This window comes from Astyanax mexicanus, unplaced genomic scaffold (assembly GCF_023375975.1).
Source record: "Astyanax mexicanus isolate ESR-SI-001 unplaced genomic scaffold, AstMex3_surface scaffold_43, whole genome shotgun sequence".
Taxonomy (NCBI): domain Eukaryota; kingdom Metazoa; phylum Chordata; class Actinopteri; order Characiformes; family Acestrorhamphidae; genus Astyanax; species Astyanax mexicanus.
Genome location: NW_026040053.1, coordinates 498,588 through 520,000, shown reverse-complemented (window position 1 = coordinate 520,000; position 21,413 = coordinate 498,588). Strand labels below are relative to the sequence as shown.

Sequence of the window (21,413 nt, the reverse complement as noted above, 5' to 3'; positions counted from 1 at the left end):
ATTCTCCTCCACACACTTTCTCTTAATCTGTATTTGTTTAATTTATTATATATTTGAAATCAGTTTCATTAGAATACGACACTTTTAGGTATTTATTAATTTATTAATTGAAGTATCCTTTGCAGGAAAGCGTGACTCGCTAAAAAGAACAAAGAGATGTGAAAAGTGCTGTTCAGAAAGCTGTGTTACACTGAACAAGCTACATACTGATGAAATGGGCACTAATTTGTAAGTTGAGTAGCCAGCCATCCTATGCTAAGCTAATTGGCTTGAAAGGATTTCCATTAAAAATTGCAGATGTGTTAATGTTGATGCTAACAAGCTATCTAGCCAGTCCCTGATTTGGTTCTTAAAATAGCAGCTATACATGATGAGGTGATATCCAGTAAAATAGATTACAGTACCTGCATTTACACTAACGTCATAAAACAGCAAATACACAGCATCTCAATAACATCTCAATAACATCTCAGTAACATCTCAATAACATCTCAGTAACATCTCAGTAACATCTCAGTAACATCTCAGTAACATCTCAGTAACATCTCAGTAACATCTCAGTAACATCTCAATAACATCTCAGTAACATCTCAATAACATCTCAATAACATCTCAGTAACATCTCAGTAACATCTCAGTAACATCTCAATAACATCTCAGTAACATCTCAATAACATCTCAGTAACATCTCAGTAACATCTCAGTAACATCTCAGTAACATCTCAGTAACATCTCAGTAAGATGTTCAGTAGGAGGATCTCTGTTATTGTAAGTTTGTAAGGTTTTTGAGAAGAACATTAATAACTATGTGTTATTGGTTCTACAAAACTGAGTGAATCAGCTTTTACTTATTTTATATTTTATAAATTATTTACTTTTTTGGTGTCAATTTGTTTTTTTTTATGGTATTTTAGAATTTTCTGTTTTACATATATATTTTATTTATATATATTAAACGTTGACTTAAAATTAGTACTAGTATTTTTTACTATTTTATTCCTTATTATTTCTAAATTATTATTATTAAATGTGTTTAATCTCTTTGATGTTATAAATGCTCTGCAACATTGTAAATGAGGGTCACCCTCAATGTTTTTCCCGAGTGAAAATATAGATTGATTAATTGATAATTCTACTCGTCTTTTAATCCCAGTTTAGAACATAATTTTGAAATAATTCATCTCTCTCTCTCTCACTCTCTGTATCTCTCTGTATCTCTCTCTCTCTGTATCTCTCTCTCTCTGTATCTCTCTCTCTCTCTGTATCTCTCTGTATCTCTCTCTCTCTCTCTGTATCTCTCTCTCTCTCTCTCTCTCTCGCTCTCTCTCTCTCTGTATCTCTCTGTATCTCTCTCTCTCTCTCTGTATCTCTCTCTCTCTCTCTCTCTCTCGCTCTCTCTCTCTCTCTGATTATTTGGAGTATATAAGGGACAGATGGCTCTCTCTCTCACAGGCTCCACCCCCTCAGGCTTTGATTACTTAATTAACAGACACCCCCCCTCCCCCCACCGGGTCCCATTCCTCCTCTTTTTGAGAGATGGAGAGAGAAATGGAAGAAGAGAGAGAGAGTGGGTAACACCCCTCAAAATAAGACCTCTAAAATCCTGGGTACCCCCACCCCACAGAAAGTGATTAATATTATACAATAATTATTATTGATAAGTAATATAGTTATTATTATAATAATCATAATGATGATTTGTTATAAATGTTATTATAGTGTCTGTTATGTGTGTTCTTATCATTGTTGTTAACTGTTATAATGCTTTGGCATCACTGTAACTCACAGTCCTGCTAATAAAGCTACATTAAAATGAATTGAATTGAATTAAATTGAACTGAGTGAGTTAGTTATGTTCTGTACATCAGGTTCTAATAGAGAGATAATCACACATCATATCTCTTCAGTATAATCTACACACACACATCCAATCAATCAATTACAATATTAATTAATGACTAATTAACCTTAGTGAACTGTTTATATATTGATTGATATTATTATAATATCATATATTGATATTAACTGATATATTTTTGTTTGTTTAATTAATTAATTAATACTTTGGCAACACTAAAATTTACTATGATCACACCAATAAAACTTCTTTAAACTGAACAGAAAATTGACAGAGATACAGAGTCTACTGTACTATACTATACTACACTACACTCTACTGTACTATACTATACTACACTATACTCTACTGTACTATACTATACTACACTACACTCTACTGTACTATCCTATACTCTACTGTACTATACTATACTACACTACACTCTACTGTACTATCCTATACTCTACTGTACTATACTATACTACACTATACTCTACTGTACTATACTATACTACACTACACTCTACTGTACTATACTATACTACACTATACTCTACTGTACTATCCTATACTCTACTGTACTATACTATACTACACTATACTCTACTGTACTATACTATACTACACTACACTCTACTGTACTATACTATACTACACTATACTCTACTGTACTATACTACACTACACTCTACTGTACTATCCTATACTCTACTGTACTATACTATACTACACTACACTCTACTGTACTATCCTATACTCTACTGTACTATACTATACTACACTATACTCTACTGTACTATACTATACTACACTATACTCTACTGTACTATACTATACTACACTACACTCTACTGTACTATCCTATACTCTACTGTACTATACTATACTACACTACACTCTACTGTACTATCCTATACTCTACTGTACTATACTATACTACACTATACTCTACTGTACTATACTACACTACACTCTACTGTACTATCCTACACTATACTCTACTGTACTATCCTATACTCTACTGTACTATACTACACTATACTCTACTGTACTATCCTATACTCTACTGTACTATACTACACTACACTCTACTGTACTATCCTATACTCTACTGTACTATACTATACTACACTCTACTGTACTATACTATACTCTACTGTACTATACTACACTCTACTGTACTATCCTATACTCTACTGTACTATACTATACTACACTCTACTGTACTATACTACACTCTACTGTACTACCCTATACTCTATTGTACTATACTACACTCTACTGTACTATCCTATACTCTACTGTACTATACTACGCTATACTCTACTGTACTATCCTATACTCTACTGTACTATACTATACTACACTCTACTGTACTATACTATACTCTACTGTACTGTACTATACTACACTCTACTGTACTATCCTATACTCTACTGTACTATACTATACTACACTCTACCGTACTATACTACACTACACTCTACTGTACTATCCTATACTCTACTGTACTATACTACACTATACTCTACTGTACTATCCTATACTCTACTGTGCTGTACTATACTACACTCCACTGTACTATACTATACTCTACTGTACTGTACTATACTATCCTACACTCTACTGTACTATCCTATACTCTACTGTACTATACTATACTACACTCTACTGCACTATACTACACTACACTCTACTGTACTATCCTATACTCTACTGTACTATACTATACTACACTCTACTGTACTATCCTATAGTCTACTGTGCTATACTATACTCTACTGTACTATCCTATAGTCTACTGTACTATACTATACTACACTCTACTGTACTATCCTATAGTCTACTGTACTATACTATACTACACTCTACTGTACTATCCTATAGTCTACTGTACTATACTATACTACACTCTACTGTACTATCCTATACTCCACTGTGCTATACTATACTACACTACACTCTACTGTACTATCCTATACTCTACTGTACTATACTACACTATACTCTACTGTACTATCCTATACTCTACTGTACTATACTACACTATACTCTACTGTACTATCCTATACTCTACTGTACTATACTACACTATACTCTACTGTACTATCCTATACTCTACTGTGCTATACTATACTACACTCTACTGTACTAAACTATACTCTACTGTACTGTACCATACTATACTACACTCTACTGTACTATCCTATACTCTACTGTACTATACTATACTACACTATACTCTACTGTACTATCCTGTACTCTACTATACTATCCTATACTCTACTGTACTATACTATACTACACTACACTCTACTGTACTATCCTATACTCTACTGTACTATACTATACTACACTCTACTGTACTATCCTATACTCTACTGTACTATACTATACTATACTGTACTATCCTATACTCTACTGTACTATCCTATACTACACTCTACTGTACTATATTATACTCTACTCTCCTATACTCTACTGTACTATACTATACTCTACTGTACTATATTATACTCTACTCTCCTATACTCTACTGTACTATACTATACTCTACTGTACTATATTATACTCTACTCTCCTATGCTCTACTGTACTATACTATACTGTACTATATTATACTCTACTCTCCTATACTCTACTGTACTATACTATACTGTACTATATTATACTCTACTCTCCTATACTCTACTGTACTATCCTATACTCTATTGTACTATCCTATACTCTACTATCCAATACTCTATTGTACTATACTACACTGTACTATCATATACTCTGCTGTACTACACTGTACTTTACTATCCTATACTTAACTACACTATCATATACTCTACTGTACCATCCTATACTCTACTTAACTATACTATCCTAGTCTTTTTACTATACTATACTCTTCTGTACTACACTAAACTTTAATGCACTGTACTGCACTATACTATACAGCACTATACTCTAGTGTACTATAATCTACTGTACTATCCTATAATCTATTTTGCTATACTCTTCTGTGCACTACACTGTACTACACACACACACACACACACACACTCACACACACACTCACACACACACTCACACACACACTCACACACACACTCACACACACACTCACACACACACACACACACACACACTCACACACACACTCACACACACACTCACACACACACTCACACACACACTCACACACACACTCACACACACACTCACACACACACTCACACACACAACAAAGCAGCTCACAGATTAGGCTGAATTAGGTCAGTAGATCAAAGCTGAGAGAAAATAGAGATAGTTAGCATTAAACTACATTAGCTAACAGACCAACCGCTAACAGCACAGACTGTGTTCCAGCTAAATAATGAAAATTACACATCTAAATGATGCATCCTGCAGACTCCTTTATCTAAAAATACAATTTTAGTCCTGTCCAGCCGGGATTAGTTTCTCTGTGTAAAATATTTCACACTTCTACTCTTCAGTGCTAAAACTCCTGCATCCGGACTGCAGTTAAAAAACAGGAGGATCAGTTTTTAGTTTTTTTACATTATAGGATGTAAACAGTGTTTTTTAATAATCTTCTTGTTCAGTTTTAAAGCTCTAAATGTCTGGTTTTAAATATCAGGACTCTCTGGATTCTACCAGTGAAGTGTGGAGCTACTTTGAGCTGAATAACGGTGTAAAAAGTGATTTATCTGCAGGGTAAAATATGCCCCATATCACTCATTCTAAAGTCTGTTTGGGTAAAGAGCAGAAAATACTGGATGTTAGAAAACTGCAGGAGAGCGGAGGAGAGATATTCAACACAGATAACAACTTTATATCACTATATATCATATTTCACACTGGAGCTCTGCTTTAATAATCAGTGGAAAATAAAACGTTCATTTCGGAGAGAGAAAGAAAAGGCAAAACCAGGCAACTAAAACAAAAATAACACAGTAATCCTGATTTAAATGATGAAAGGATAGAGAGAGAGAGAGAGAGAGAGAGAGTGAGTAATACAGTCTGAATATATTGTTTATATAATCCCAATCGCTAAGGATCAACTTCATCTTACATAAAGCCGCCGCCCCATCCAGCTGCTGCACCCATCAGATTACCCACAATACCTCCCGCCTGCCTCCCGCCAACAACCGTCAAATAAGCATCAACCAGCTCTCTCAGACACGCCCCCAACCATGCAACCACCAGCTCTCTCAGACACGCCTCCAACCATCCAACCACCACCTCTCTCAGACACGCCTCCAACCATCATCCAACCACCAGCTCTCTCAGACACGCCTCCAACCATCATCCAACCACCAGCTCTCTCAGACACGCCTCCAACCATCATCCAACCACCAGCTCTATCAGACACGCCATCAACCATCCAACCATCCAACCACCACCTCTCTCAGACATGCCTCCAACCATCCAACCACCACCTCTCTCAGACACGCCTCCAACCATCATCCAACCACCAGCTCTCTCAGACACGCCTCCAACCATCATCCAACCACCAGCTCTATCAGACACGCCATCAACCATCCAACCATCCAACCACCACCTCTCTCAGACATGCCTCCAACCATCATCCAACCACCAGCTCTCTCAGACACGCCATCAACCATCCAACCATCCAACCACCACCTCTCTCAGACATGCCTCCAACCATCATCCAACCACCAGCTCTCTCAGACATGCCTCCAACCATCCAACCACCAACTCTCTCAGACACGCCTCCAACCATCCAACCACCAGCTCTCAGACACGCCTCCAAACCATCCAACCACCAACTCTCTCAGACACGCCTCCAACCATCCAACCACCAGCTCTCTCAGACATGCCTCCAATCATCCAACCATCCAACCACCAGCTCTCTCAGACACGCCTCCAACCATCCAACCACCAGCTCTCTCAGACATGCCTCCAATCATCCAACCATCCAACCACCAGCTCTCTCAGACACGCCTCCAACCATCCAACCACCAGCTCTCAGACACGCCTCCAAACCTCCAACCACCAACTCTCTCAGACACGCCTCCAACCATCCAACCACCAGCTCTCTCAGACATGCCTCCAATCATCCAACCATCCAACCACCAGCTCTCTCAGACACGCCTCCAAACCATCCAACCACCAACTCTCTCAGACACGCCTCCAACCATCCAACCACCAGCTCTCAGACACGCCTCCAACCACCACCTCTCTCAGACACGCCTCCAACCATCCAACCATCCAACCACCAACTCTCTCAGACACGCCTCCAAACCATCCAACCCCCAGCTCTCAGACACGCCTCCAACCACCAGCTCTCTCAGACACGCCTCCAACCACCAGCTCTCTCAGACACGCCTCCAACCATCCAACCATCCAACCACCAACTCTCTCAGACACGCCTCCAAACCATCCAACCCCCAGCTCTCAGACACGCCTCCAACCATCCAACCACCAACTCTCTCAGACACGCCTCCAAACCATCCAACCACCAACTCTCTCAGACACGCCTCCAAACCATCCAACCACCAACTCTCTCAGACACGCCTCCAAACCATCCAACCACCAACTCTCTCAGACACGCCTCCAAACCATCCAACCACCAACTCTCTCAGACACGCCTCCAAACCATCCAACCACCAGCTCTCAGACACGCCTCCAAACCATCCAACCACCAGCTCTCAGACACGCCTCCAACCATCCAACCATCCAACCACCAACTCTCTCAGACACGCCTCCAAACCATCCAACCACCAACTCTCTCAGACACGCCTCCAAACCATCCAACCACCAACTCTCTCAGACACAACTCCAAACCATCCAACCTCCACCTCTCTCAGACACGCCTCCAAACCATCCAACCACCAGCTCTCTCAGACACGCCTCCAAACCATCCAACCACCAACTCTCTCAGACACGCCTCCAAACCATCCAACCACCAACTCTCTCAGACACGCCTCCAAACCATCCAACCACCAACTCTCTCAGACACGCCTCCAAACCATCCAACCACCAACTCTCTCAGACACGCCTCCAAACCATCCAACCACCAACTCTCTCAGACACGCCTCCAACCATCCAACCTCCAGCTCTCAGACACGCCTCCAAACCATCCAACCTCCAGCTCTCTCAGACACGCCTCCAAACCATCCAACCTCCAGCTCTCTCAGACACGCCTCCAAACCATCCAACCACCAGCTCTCTCAGACACGCCTCCAAACCATCCAACCACCAACTCTCTCAGACACGCCTCCAAACCATCCAACCACCAGCTCTCTCAGACACGCCTCCAAACCATCCAACCACCAACTCTCTCAGACACGCCTCCAAACCATCCAACCACCAACTCTCTCAGACACGCCTCCAACCATCCAACCTCCAGCTCTCTCAGACACGCCTCCAAACCATCCAACCACCAACTCTCTCAGAGACGCCTCCAAACCATCCAACCACCAGCTCTCTCAGACACGCCTCCAAACCATCCAACCACCAACTCTCTCAGAAACGCCTCCAAACCATCCAACCACCAACTCTCTCAGACACGCCTCCAAACCATCCAACCACCAACTCTCTCAGAGACGCCTCCAAACCATCCAACCACCAGCTCTCTCAGACACGCCTCCAAACCATCCAACCACCAACTCTCTCAGAGACGCCTCCAAACCATCCAACCACCAACTCTCTCAGACACGCCTCCAAACCATCCAACCACCAGCTCTCTCAGACACGCCTCCAAACCATCCAACCACCAACTCTCTCAGACACGCCTCCAAACCATCCAACCACCAACTCTCTCAGACACGCCTCCAACCATCCAACCTCCAGCTCTCTCAGACACGCCTCCAAACCATCCAACCACCAACTCTCTCAGAGACGCCTCCAAACCATCCAACCACCAGCTCTCTCAGACACGCCTCCAAACCATCCAACCACCAACTCTCTCAGAAACGCCTCCAAACCATCCAACCACCAACTCTCTCAGACACGCCTCCAAACCATCCAACCACCAACTCTCTCAGAGACGCCTCCAAACCATCCAACCACCAGCTCTCTCAGACACGCCTCCAAACCATCCAACCACCAACTCTCTCAGAGACGCCTCCAAACCATCCAACCACCAACTCTCTCAGAGACGCCCCCAACTTATTCTAAAATATCATTTTTCTGTATTTTAAGAAATGAGTATTTCTGAAAATGAAATTTAGAGTTTAGCTGTATTTTATTTAATACTCAGTAAAAAGAGGCATTAAATAAAGTTTTTAATGTTTCAGTATGATTCCTTAGACTTTTAAATCTCTAATATCTGAAAGAAGCGCAGATCTGAAACATTTACAGATGTTTCTGTCCATCACTCCACTGAGAGAAGAGCGTACTGAGGGTCTGAAAGAGCTGAAGATTCTGGAGAAAAAAAGAACTGAAACAAAACAGCAGAACCAAAAACCCCAGAATCCAGACCTCAACATCACTGAATGCACTGAGGATTTCACATCTATATTACAGCTCTGTATAAAATGTAGAGATCACTTCAGTTTCTGAATCAGTTTCTCTGATTTTACTATTTATAGGTTTATGTTTGAGTAAAATGAACATTGTTGTTTTATTCTATAAACTACAGACAACATTTCTCCCAAATTCCTAATAAAAATATTCTCATTTAGAGCATTTATTTACAGAAAATGAGAAATGACTGAAATAACAAAAAAGATGCAGAACTTTCAGACCTTAAATAATGCAAAGAAAACAAGTTCATATTCATAAAGTTTTAAGAGTTCAGAAATAATCAATATTTGGTGGAATAACCCTGATTTTTAATCACAGTTTTTATTCATGCATCTTGGCATCATGTTCTCCTCCACCAGTCTTACACACTGCTTTTGGATAACTTTATGCTGCTTTACTCCTGGTGCAAAAATTCAAGCAGTTCAGTTTGGTGGTTTGATGGTTTGTGATCATCCATCTTCCTCTTGATTATATTCCAGAGGTTTTTAATTTGGTAAAATCAAAGAAACTCATCATTTTTAAGCTATCACTTATTTTTTATCCAGAGCTGTATATACTATACTATACAAGGGATGCACTAAAATTTGCCACTTTTAAAATAATTGTTATGGTCAAAAAGTAAATCATTTTTTCTCTTATCAAAAAGCAATGACAAAACTACAAATTAAAACATTTATAATACACTTTTTATTCTAATATCCCAGCAGACACACCAACAAAGCGCAGTACATTTACCTCAGCAGTGCAGCTGCATTATTCATATATTATATACCGGATAATATTAATATTATTCACTGTACAAAAACAGGAAGTACTGCGTCTAGACAGCAAACACACACACACACACACACACACACACACACACACACACACACACACACACACACAGTATATCCACATGCAACTCTCATTTCCTATCTAATAGATTAACCATAGAAACCAACACAAACAGGAATAAACACCTGCCTGAACCAATCACACTGATCTAAACCTGATCTGGGTCTTTACAGCACTCACACACACAAGATAGATAGATAGATAGATAGATAGATAGATGGATAGATGGATAGATGGATAGATGGATAGATAGATAGATAGATGGATAGATAGACAGACAGACAGACAGACAGACAGACAGACAGACAGACAGATAGGGGCATATCGTATCGTACACAATAATATCTCCAGCATTTTTAAGTATGGTGAACGATATTATACCCTGAAATATGGTACCATATCACCCCCCCTAATTACCACATCAGGGTTCTACTTTTTTACTGTTTTTAGCAAAGGAAAAATTCACTCTGTTCTCATTTCCCATTATATATCTACTAGAGACAGATTATATCTGTACAGTATCATTTATTTTACTTTAATTCTGGATATATGGAGATATATGGAGTGTATTATTATTATTAGTATGATATTCTGGATCATTGACTTCTGTTACAATTTCTGATCCAATTCTTGTATTTTTTAATATCTCAGTTAGGGGTGTGTAAAATAATGAAATTTCATTTTCTTTTTGTTGCAAGAGTGTATTATAGAATTAATCTTTTTTAATACAGTATTTTGTCATATCACTAAGAGTATCGTGAAAATACCATGAAATATTGCCATATTGTCCACCCCTAGTGTGTGTATATACAGCTCTGTAAAAAAAATAATAGACACTTAAAAATGATGATTTTCTTTGATTTTACCAAATTGAAAACCTCTGGAATATAATCAAGAGGAAGATGGATGATCACAAACCATCAAACCACCAAACTGAACTGCTTGAATTTTTACACCAGGAGTAAAGCAGCATAAAGTTATCCAAAAGCAGTGTGTAAGACTGGTGGAGGAGAACATGATGGCAAGATGCATGAAAAAAAAGGATTATTCCACCAAATATTGATTATTTCTGAACTTTCATGTATCACTGCATAGCACGAATCACATTACAGAAAAATCATCACATGCTCTTCCTACTTTCAGTGACGCCTATAGTGAGAGTTTAAAGATAAAAAAATCCTCTTGTTCTTGTTTTATTGTGAAATACAGTGGGTCTCTGTGTTGTTTATGATGCTGCACATGATGAAACTGTTCCTCTTCCTCTGCAGCAGCTAGTAAAAGAAAATATTCAGAAAAACGAGTCGATCAGGAAAAGCATCGTGTCTACATCAACCCGTGAATTAGTATTCGTGGCCCCGCCCACCTCGGCTCGGGACCACCCACAGACAGAGCTGAAGCCGGGGAGCAGCAGAGTCGACACTGTCTCTCATCAGCTAAAGAGCTTATAGCTTTTGTTTACAGCAGCTAGTAAGTGTTAGCTATCTTGTGTAAGTAACTGTAGGTTTAAATCGGACCTATGGTGGATTTCGCATTTTACAGAGACCTTAAATATAAACACTAGTGAAGCACGGTTTGACAAGGCAGCTCAACTCCAGAGCGTATTTAGACTCTGGGTGTTTGTGCAGTTTCGGCACATCGACGCTCCAATCACCAAGTCTGAGGTAAAAGTTAAGTAGAGTTAGATTAACTAAAAGAAACGTTATTAACTAAGGCTGTATCCCTGAAAACATTTAGTCCTTTGAGTTTTAGAGCTGTAGAATTAACTGTGGGGGGGGGGGGGGAGGCAGCAGGTAGGCGGTCTCTGCTGCAGTGCTGTTAGCCAATCAGAGGCGATATATTTGCATGTATGAATATTCATGAGCAAGAGCTGAAATCCTGTCTTTCTTTCTTTAGAAATCACTAATCCAGTGAACTAAAACAGGGCTAAACAGAAACACCTGAACACTTTTTTTCACAAAAAACACACAGTTCACATAACTTCATTCATACTAGAGACACAACTAGACTTTTAAAATGAATAAAAAAACAACGGAATGAGAAATTTAAAATGCAAATCAGACTGGGAGTAAAAAAAACACCATTAATCTACTCAGTCAGTTTTATGAGGTAGAGTCTCCTGGAATTCAGGCTTTCAGTTAACAGCTGTGCTGAACTCATCAAGAGTTAATTACTTGAATTTCTTGTCTCTTAATGTAAAGTTTGAGAGCATCAGTTAAAGTAAAGTAGTGAAGAGGTAGAGTTACAGGTATACAGTGAATAGTGAATATTTCAGTAATGTTCTAATCCAGGTTATGAGAAGCAACAACTACTCAACTAAATAAAGAATTTAAAAAATGCTTTAAGAAGAAATAAAGATCAGTTAATCTGAAAAGAAGAATTTCAAGAACTTTGAAAGTATCCTCAAGCGCAGTCACTGCAAAGACCATCAAAATTATGATGATGATGAAACTGGCACTCATCAGGACCACAGCAGGAAAGAGCAGGAAGAGCGAGAGTTTCCTCTGCTGTACAGGATGAGTTTATCAGAGTTTTCAGCCTCAGAAACCACAAGTTAACAAACAGCTCCTCAGATAAGAGCATCTAAATACTTCACAGAGTATTTTAGTTTATTTAACACTGTTTTTAAGTTACTACATGATTCATTATGTGTTCCTTCATAATCTCTATTCATTAATTCCTGCCGGGGGTGTGGTTTAAGTCCAGCAGTGCTGGAGGAGGAGGCGGGGTTATTATCTAACCTGTTCAGGTGAGTTTCAGCTCTTTCAGGATGACGCAGTGTTTCAGGTTTTAATCAGATGAAGGCGTGGTGCCAGCGTACTAATCACACTGATTACATCACCGGCGGCCGGGTGGGCGGGGCTAAGAGGTTCCCCTGGGTCACCACTCCCAGCCCAGCGATCACCACTGATAACACTGTGATATCACAGTCTACAGCTCCTGGCTACAGGTCTGCTCTATATCACCACACACTACATTTATACAGAGCTCTCCACACATACTGCAACTCTGAGACCAGTGTAGACTGAAAACATTTGGGTTTGATATTAAAATATTCATATTAATACTAATAATATTGCTTTTATTTCCAGATATTTACATCTGGATCTGATACTCAGTCTGAACCCTCCCACTTTTCTCACGAGCACAAGTATTGGATCATGTGACTCTCAGGTGTGTTTTGTTGCCCAGGTGTGTCCTGATACATTAATTATTTAAACAATCAATAAACAGCGCTGAATATCTCAACTCTTAGTTTCAGATCTGGGTTTTATCTCTGCAGACTAGGGGTGTCACGATTCTCTAAATCCTCGATTTTATTTTATTTCTGATTTTAGGGTTCGATTCGATACGATTTTCTTTTTTTTTCTTTTTTTTACAGCAGAGAGGCCTATGCCAGTTTTAGATTAGTCTATGGTCAGTCATTGGTTTGATTCATCAAATTTACAATATATTATTTTAAAAGGTGGGCTTGATATAAGTGATGTAAAGTGATACAAGTGATCTGTAATACACCACATTAGGCACTAATGGTCTAATTTATATAATTTAATTAAGATATATATGTAATGCCATCTAGTGGCTTTTTTTAGTAGCAGCAGTGTGCACTATTAAAACAGCAATGTGCAACATAACAAAATAAATAATAAAAAAATACAGGAACAGTCATTTACAAAATAATAGAACAATTAGAGCCTTAACAAACTGAACTCTATCCTACTATAACAGTTAAACATGAAAAATAAGACTCGGTCCCTGAGAATGAGAAGTTTTTTTCCTTAATAAAGATATATTATTAACTTTATCTGAGAGAAAGATGCTCCTTAAGGTACCAAAACTATTAACATATTTGAGGCTAGACAAAACAACTGTTATTATTATATTTTCAAGTTTTTCTATAAGAAGATGAGAATGTCCACATTCTCTGGAGAAAGAGCTGCTCTTTGAGCTACAGTGTGCTGCACCATTTGCGGGAGGGATCGTCAATCCTCTTTTTGACTTCGATGCTCAAAACCATGACATAATCGATTTCTATGAAATATCGAAATTGTAACACCCCTCCTGCAGACTGGAGTAAATAACATGAAAACCACAGAGCTGAGAGAGTCTATGGGTGAGAAGATGATTTATCAATCAGAACCTTCAGAGCACAAATACAAGCCATATTCAGAATAACAGTATGGAATGTCCTGAAGAAGAAAGTCGTCACTGGTGTACTAAATAACAGATGACGAACAGTTCGATCACAAAGGAAAACCACAGCAGTTAATGAAACAGAAACATTGTGAGTTCTGTAAAGAAAAACCCTAAAACTACTGTTAGTAAAATCATCAACAACCTCCAGAGATCAGGAGTGAAGATATCACAATCTACTGCTCACAGAAATCTTCAGCTTCAGCTTTCCAAACATTGTGATTAATCACAGTTAATTTATAGGGTATAAACATTTTTTCATACAGGGCTCACACACACACACACATGCATACATTACACACACACACACATACACACACACACACACACACACGCATACATTACACACACACACACACACACACACACACACACACACACAGCTTGTGTAGTCCCTGTAGTACAGAAGTACTGCCAATAGAATAGGAATCTTTGGAGCAAATAAACATGAAGCTATTGACACTATGCCTAATCTAATGCTAGGTTATAAAGGGTTATAAAGCCCCCAGTATTAATCTGTGAAGCAGTGGAACTATGCTCTCTCACGATAACGATATATATCATGATATACCACATTCAAGTATGTTTTCAGTTATTCTTCGAAAAAAAATATATATAAAATAAAATCATTGCTTACTTTTTTCCAACTTTATTTCAAAGTGATATTAAATCAAACTTTCACAAATGAGAATTACTACCTTTTAGTGCAGCAATATATATATATCAAATGAAAACAGATGGGGTAGATGCAGTAGCTTATTTTTTAAAAGAACAATGCTTCTCCATTGTTCAGCTCTTATGAGTTTAATAATGTAAAGCACGTCTCAAACCGGCGTGTCTGCGCGTGACCGTCAAATAACGTAAAGCAGCGTCACGTCCCAAAACCACATTATAAAGCTTTTTTGTGAAGATGACTTTATTATCACTTATATAAACCGAGTTTATGCAAAGTGATCACGCCAATACATTTCATCATAACCTGCTTTATATATTTACATGAATAATTGATGGAATTACTGTAGAAACGATAGAGATGATAGAAGGTAAGTAGCACAATAGATCATCATTCTCACTATATTTATCCTCATATCACACAGCACTACTCTTGATTATATTCTAAATCAGGGGTGTCCAAACTACGGCCCGCGGGCCATTTGCGGCCCGTTTCCTTTTTTGGAACGGCCCGTGAGGTATTTTAGAAATAGAATGAAAGTTGGCCCGCTGTTAAGCAGGTTTTTACAATGTGAGATTCAAAGTTTGAACGCTAGGTGTCAGAAACGGACCAAAGAGTCTAAAAGCAGAGAGAGTGCACATTTCTAGCGCAGAAAAACGGGGCAAAGAGTCTAAAAGCGGAGAGAGTGCGCATTTCTAGCGCAGAAAAACGGGCCAAAGAGTCTAAAAGCGGAGAGAGTGCGCATTTCTAGCACAGAAAAACGGGCCAAAGAGTCTAAAAGCGGAGAGAGTGCGCATTTCTAGCGCAGAAAAACGGGGCAAAGAGTCTAAAAGCGGAGAGAGTGCGCATTTCTAGCGCAGAAAAACGGGCCAAAGAGTCTAAAAGCGGAGAGAGTGCGCATTTCTTGCGCAGAAAAACGGGGCAAAGAGTCTAAAAGCGGAGAGAGTGCGCATTTCTAGCACAGAAAAACGGGCCAAAGAGTCTAAAAGTGGAGAGAGTGCGCATTTCTAGCGCAGAAAAACAGGCCAAAGAGTCTAAAAGCGGAGAGAGTGCGCATTTCTAGCGCAGAAAAACGGGGCAAAGAGTCTAAAAGCGGAGAGAGTGCGCATTTATAGCACAGAAAAACGGGCCAAAGAGTTTAAAAGCGGAGAGAGTGCGCATTTCTAGCGCAGAAAAACGGGGCAAAGAGTCTAAAAGCGGAGAGAGTGCGCATTTCTAGCGCAGAAAAACGGGGCAAAGAGTCTAAAAGCGGAGAGAGTGCGCATTTCTAGCACAGAAAAACGGGCCAAAGAGTCTAAAAGTGGAGAGAGTGCGCATTTCTAGCGCAGAAAAACAGGCCAAAGAGTCTAAAAGCGGAGAGAGTGCGCATTTCTAGCGCAGAAAAACGGGGCAAAGAGTCTAAAAGCGGAGAGAGTGCGCATTTCTAGCACAGAAAAACGGGCCAAAGAGTTTAAAAGCGGAGAGAGTGCGCATTTCTAGCGCAGAAAAACGGGGCAACGAGTCTAAAAGCGGAGAGAGTGCGCATTTCTAGCGCAGAAAAACGGGGCAAAGAGTCTAAAAGCGGAGAGAGTGCGCATTTCTAGCACAGAAAAACGGGCCAAAGAGTCTAAAAGCGGAGAGAGTGCGCATTTCTAGCGCAGAAAAACGGGGCAAAGAGTCTAAAAGCGGAGAGAGTGCGCATTTCTAGCACAGAAAAACGGGCCAAAGAGTCTAAAAGCGGAGAGAGTGCGCATTTCTAGCGCAGAAAAACGGCCAAAGAGTCTTAATATTAAGAGACATCATAAAATTAAACATCAATTTGAAAAATCTTAGTTTAAACAACACTGTCAAAGATAAAGATAGTAAGTCAAGTAAAATGGTGTGTGAATGAAAGTAATCAGGAAAATGTATTATTTAAAGTGGTATATTTCATTATTTGTTTTATTATAGAGTCTGTGGCCCGTGACTTCAAATATATTTCTCCTTCTGGCCCCCAACAAAAAAAGTTTGGACACCCCTGATACTAGAGGTTTTCAGTTTGGTAGAGGATTTGCTCTCGGCTGGATCTGTTCAGACCCGGCTGCTCTGCATAGTTTCCTGATGCGCTAAAGAGTGGAAGTGTTATCTAACGCTGGGAGGAGAAGTTCTGAAAGCAGACAGGAGAGCAGGGGAATATGGGTTAGCAGGTTAGGAGTGTTAGCGCCTCCTGGCCGGAACCCCAGCCCTAGTGCTCCACTACTCTTCCTCCTCCTCTTCCTCCTCCTCTTCCTCATCTTCCTCCTCAAAGTCTACCTCATTCTCAACATTACATAACACCACCGGAGAGGACGAGTATGTGTCAGAAAAAGAGAGAGAGAAAGACTAGAACACTAATATAAATGATATAAAAGTAAAATAAAAGAGAAATATGGTTCTACATGTAAGAATCAGAAGGTCTCTGTGTATATATCCATATATATCTTCATATATGTGTGTGTATATACATATACACACACATATATGTGTGTGTGTCTGTCCAAGCCTGTTACATAACTCCATATACGCAAGCAGAAGAGGGAGGGAGGGAGGGAGGGAACCACGTGTCTGCAGACTAATGGGACCTGAAGCTCTCTCTGTACCAACAAACCTGTATCTGTGAAGGACATGAGAGAATTATTATTGCTTTTTTATTCTTGATATTGCATATATTTTTGGATAAATAAATTAATTCACAGCTATTACACAATTTAAACAAGCCTAAAATATGTTTACTGATGGAAAAATCAGAATAATCAGACTTATAAGACTTAGTTATGTGATTAAATCATTCAAAAACACTCAAATTGAGCTTTAAAATTGATATTTCCAGCTCTATCTCCAAATTCCAGGTCGGTCAAGTCAAAATCCGCTCCGGGATTTCGCTCCAACTGCACGGGCAGCTGCCCGTGCAGTTGGAGCGAAATCCCGGAGCGGATTTTGATATATAATTATGTTTTGGGTCAGTTTATAGGATTTTGATGATTTTTTTTAAAGCTTTTTAGAGTGATTAGACAGCACAGAAACATCTGTAACATTTGTATGCGTTTATATATTTATTATATTTAAAAAAAAATGTTATTTTAATCATGATTAAATAAAAATATTATTTTGTTATTATTATTATGATATAATCTACAGTACACAGCAGCAGTAGTAGTGTATGTACTATTGTAATTATTATTGTGAGCAAGAGCACTCACTACCTTTACGGCTATATTTTATATATATATATATACACACACACACACACACACACACACACCTGAATAAATATATATGTATATAAACAAATATATAAAAATATAAATATATATATATATATGATTTCAACCTATTTTTGTATTACTTTATGTTTATTATGTGATATAACTACCTAATAAAAAAAAATATAGCAACAACAATATATCTCTAATATAGCTCCAATATAGCTCCACACAGCTCCAACAACACCCCCTCCAGCCCACAACACTACCCCGGCTCCGCAGCCCCTTCCCCGGCTCCGAGCCCCGGCTCTTACCGCGGTTTGTGCTGGAGCAGCTCTGCCTCCTGGCCGGCGCTGGGTGCTCGCTCCCCGGCTTGTTCTCCGGCTGCACCGGGCTGCTCCGCTCCACAGCGGCCGCCTTCTTCAGCGCGCTGTCGGCCGGTTCCGGCCCCCCGTCCTCCATGTTTCCCCGCGGGGAGGTGGATCAGTATTCCCGGGGTGCTTCGCGCGGCTCCGGCGGGGTTTCTCCGGTACAGATTCGGCCGGTTCTCCGGGCCGCACCGCGCCGCTCTCCGGACGCTCTTCAGGCGGACTGTAGCGCTGAGAGCAGCGGGCGGGGCTCCGGCCACTCACGGCGCTGTGGAGCAGCACATTCCAGTAATCTGAAAATATATTAAAAATATATTAAATATATACAATATTTATATAAAAAACTGTGTTTAACAATATATTTATTTTTTGGTATACTATTTTTTTTGCGTAAACAATAAAATGAATACAGTAATAAAAAAAATATATAATTTATATTTATGTATTTTATGTTTGTTGTAATTATATTTTTAAAACATTATTCTTGTTCTATTTTGTAGTTTCTTAGTTTCTTTTTTTATTTTTTTTATTTAAAATTTTAATATGTTTATATATTTTACATTTTTTGTATTTATACTATATTTTTATATGTTTATATTTTATTCTGTTATTTTTTATTTTTTTGAAAACATGAAAAGGAATAGTAATATTGTCAGTTTAATTTGAAATTTTAATGTTTATTTGTTTGTCATTTTTAAAACTAAAAAAAATCAAATATGGAAACAAATAAGTGAGAATAATATGGTGTGATTCTGATTTTCTTTTTAAATATCAATATATTTATGTATTGTTTACTATTATTTGGTTTGTTTTTTGATAACATATAAAATGAATAATATATATAATAAAGTGATTTATGTGTGATTGATTTTTTTAAAGTTTATTTTGTTTGTATTTTTAAAAACAAAAGAAAAACGAAAAATAATATAACATGATTCTAATTTGTGTTTAAAAATATATTTCTTGTCTGTTTATTTTTTGGAGAGTATTAGTAGGAACAATTGTGATTTTGAAATTGATTAATATGATAAACTCTATAATATGTTAATATATTTATTATTTTTTGTTGAGAACACTAATATTATTAATATATATTTTATAGATTATATTTACCTTTTAAAGAACACAAACAGTAATAATGTGACGTAGTGAACATTTTTGTTAATATGTTTATTAAATTTGTATTATTTGATTTTTTTGAGAACATACATAATGAATTATGTGAGATTTTATTTATATTTATTTTTATATTTTATATGTACCCAAAACCATTTGTTTACAAGCGTAAACAGGCTGTTTTTTAATCTGAGCAGATATAAGGGAATAAACACACACATACACACACACACACACACACACACACAGCATGCTCTGGCATGTGATGAGTGAATATGCTGCTGACGTACTTCCGCTAAACACCGCCCCTTGACGTTGCACGAGGCAGCAGGCATGGCAACATTACAGAGACGGAACACACACACACACACACACACACACACACACACACACACTCGTGTTATGTACACATACATAACACACACTTAATATATAATACACTCACTATATAAAACACACACTATGTAACACACACTCCCTATTAGGGGTGGGAATCTTTTACTATCTCACGATTCGATTCGATTCCGATTTTGGGGGCCACGATTCGATTCAAAATCGATTTTTGATTCAAAACGATTTGAATTATACAAATTTCTGCTTCTGGCTTATGAATCTTATTGAAAAAAAGCCTCCATAATATACACTGGTCCTGGAGCAGGTAATGTGTTACAAAAACAATAAAATGTGCAGGAATGTGAGTCCTCAGTGACAGAGGAATCACTGGGATATCACAATGACGTTAATGAACAATAAATACATAAATAAATAACACTGCTTTATTACCAGGCTACTAGCGGTGGTGTGTAGGTGACGCTGCTGGGCTGATGTGATGATAGCAGTGGAGCGCTAAAGTTCAGGAGCAGCTGCTGATTAACTAGTTAATTTAAGGTCGTTGTATTTCTTCAGAAAGGGAGCAGGAGGTGGAGAAATTAATTCATATTGTCCATTACTTAATTCCTCTGTGATGGGGAGCTGAAATTAGCTCTGATTAGCTTATTTTATTTTTCTGTTCCGCCTTAAATGCTGCAGCCCGCTGCCACCTGTTGCATTATTTAAGGTGGAACTGGAAAGTTAGCTAGTTAGCTAGCTAACAGTTACTGAAACGAACTACTAGCGATCTTTTTTATGCTTGTTATGAAGCATTCTGCCATAAAACATTAAAACTACACGTTAATCTAAGGTAATATAGTGCTTGTTCTGCCATCTTACCGGTAATTCTCATACACCTACGCTCTGTGTGGGTCTGGAAGATCTCTGTTTGAACAAGCCCTATCCTTTACCCGCCTTAGGGGTGATGGTACGTTTACACACTACGGCGGCGCAGCCAATCGCTTTCTCCGCCTCCCACTTGCCGCTTTGGGCAGTGGGAGGCGGAGCGAAAAACGCTTCGGTAGGGGTAGGGCCAAGGGAAGAAATGGGATTGGACCTTAGAATCGATTTTGGGACATTTTAAATCGATTCTGAATCGTAGTAAATGAGAATCAAGATTCTTATGTGAATCGATTTTTTGGCACACCTCTACTCCCTATATACCCATAAAACAGGCTACACAAAACACACACTATATAAACACTCACACTCGTGTTATATACACATACATAACACACATTCAATATATAATACACTCAGTATGTTAAACACACACTTTGTAACACACACTATACACACTACACTCACACTATATACACACATGTATAACACACTCT

At 38.8% G+C, this 21,413-nt stretch overlaps 2 protein-coding genes across 3 annotated transcripts in view; both read right to left on the bottom strand.

Annotated features, from left to right (window-relative positions):
- The window catches only part of rorab (RAR-related orphan receptor A, paralog b), a 65,016-nt gene extending 43,810 nt beyond the window's left edge, over window positions 1–21,206 (bottom strand). The window contains exons 1-2 of one of the 2 annotated variants that reach the window (XM_049473688.1): window positions 20,917–21,206; window positions 18,538–18,884 (exon numbers count right to left, since the gene is read on the bottom strand). In XM_049473688.1, the coding sequence (XP_049329645.1) occupies window positions 18,538–18,685 (148 nt within the window). In that variant the 5' untranslated portion in view covers window positions 18,686–18,884; window positions 20,917–21,206. The remainder of the gene's footprint in view (window positions 1–18,537; window positions 18,885–20,916) is intronic. The other variant, XM_049473689.1, reaches the window with a different exon arrangement.
- vps13c (vacuolar protein sorting 13 homolog C) overlaps window positions 1–21,413 on the bottom strand; it is a 259,753-nt gene that overhangs the window by 23,173 nt on the left and 215,167 nt on the right. The window lies entirely within an intron of this gene.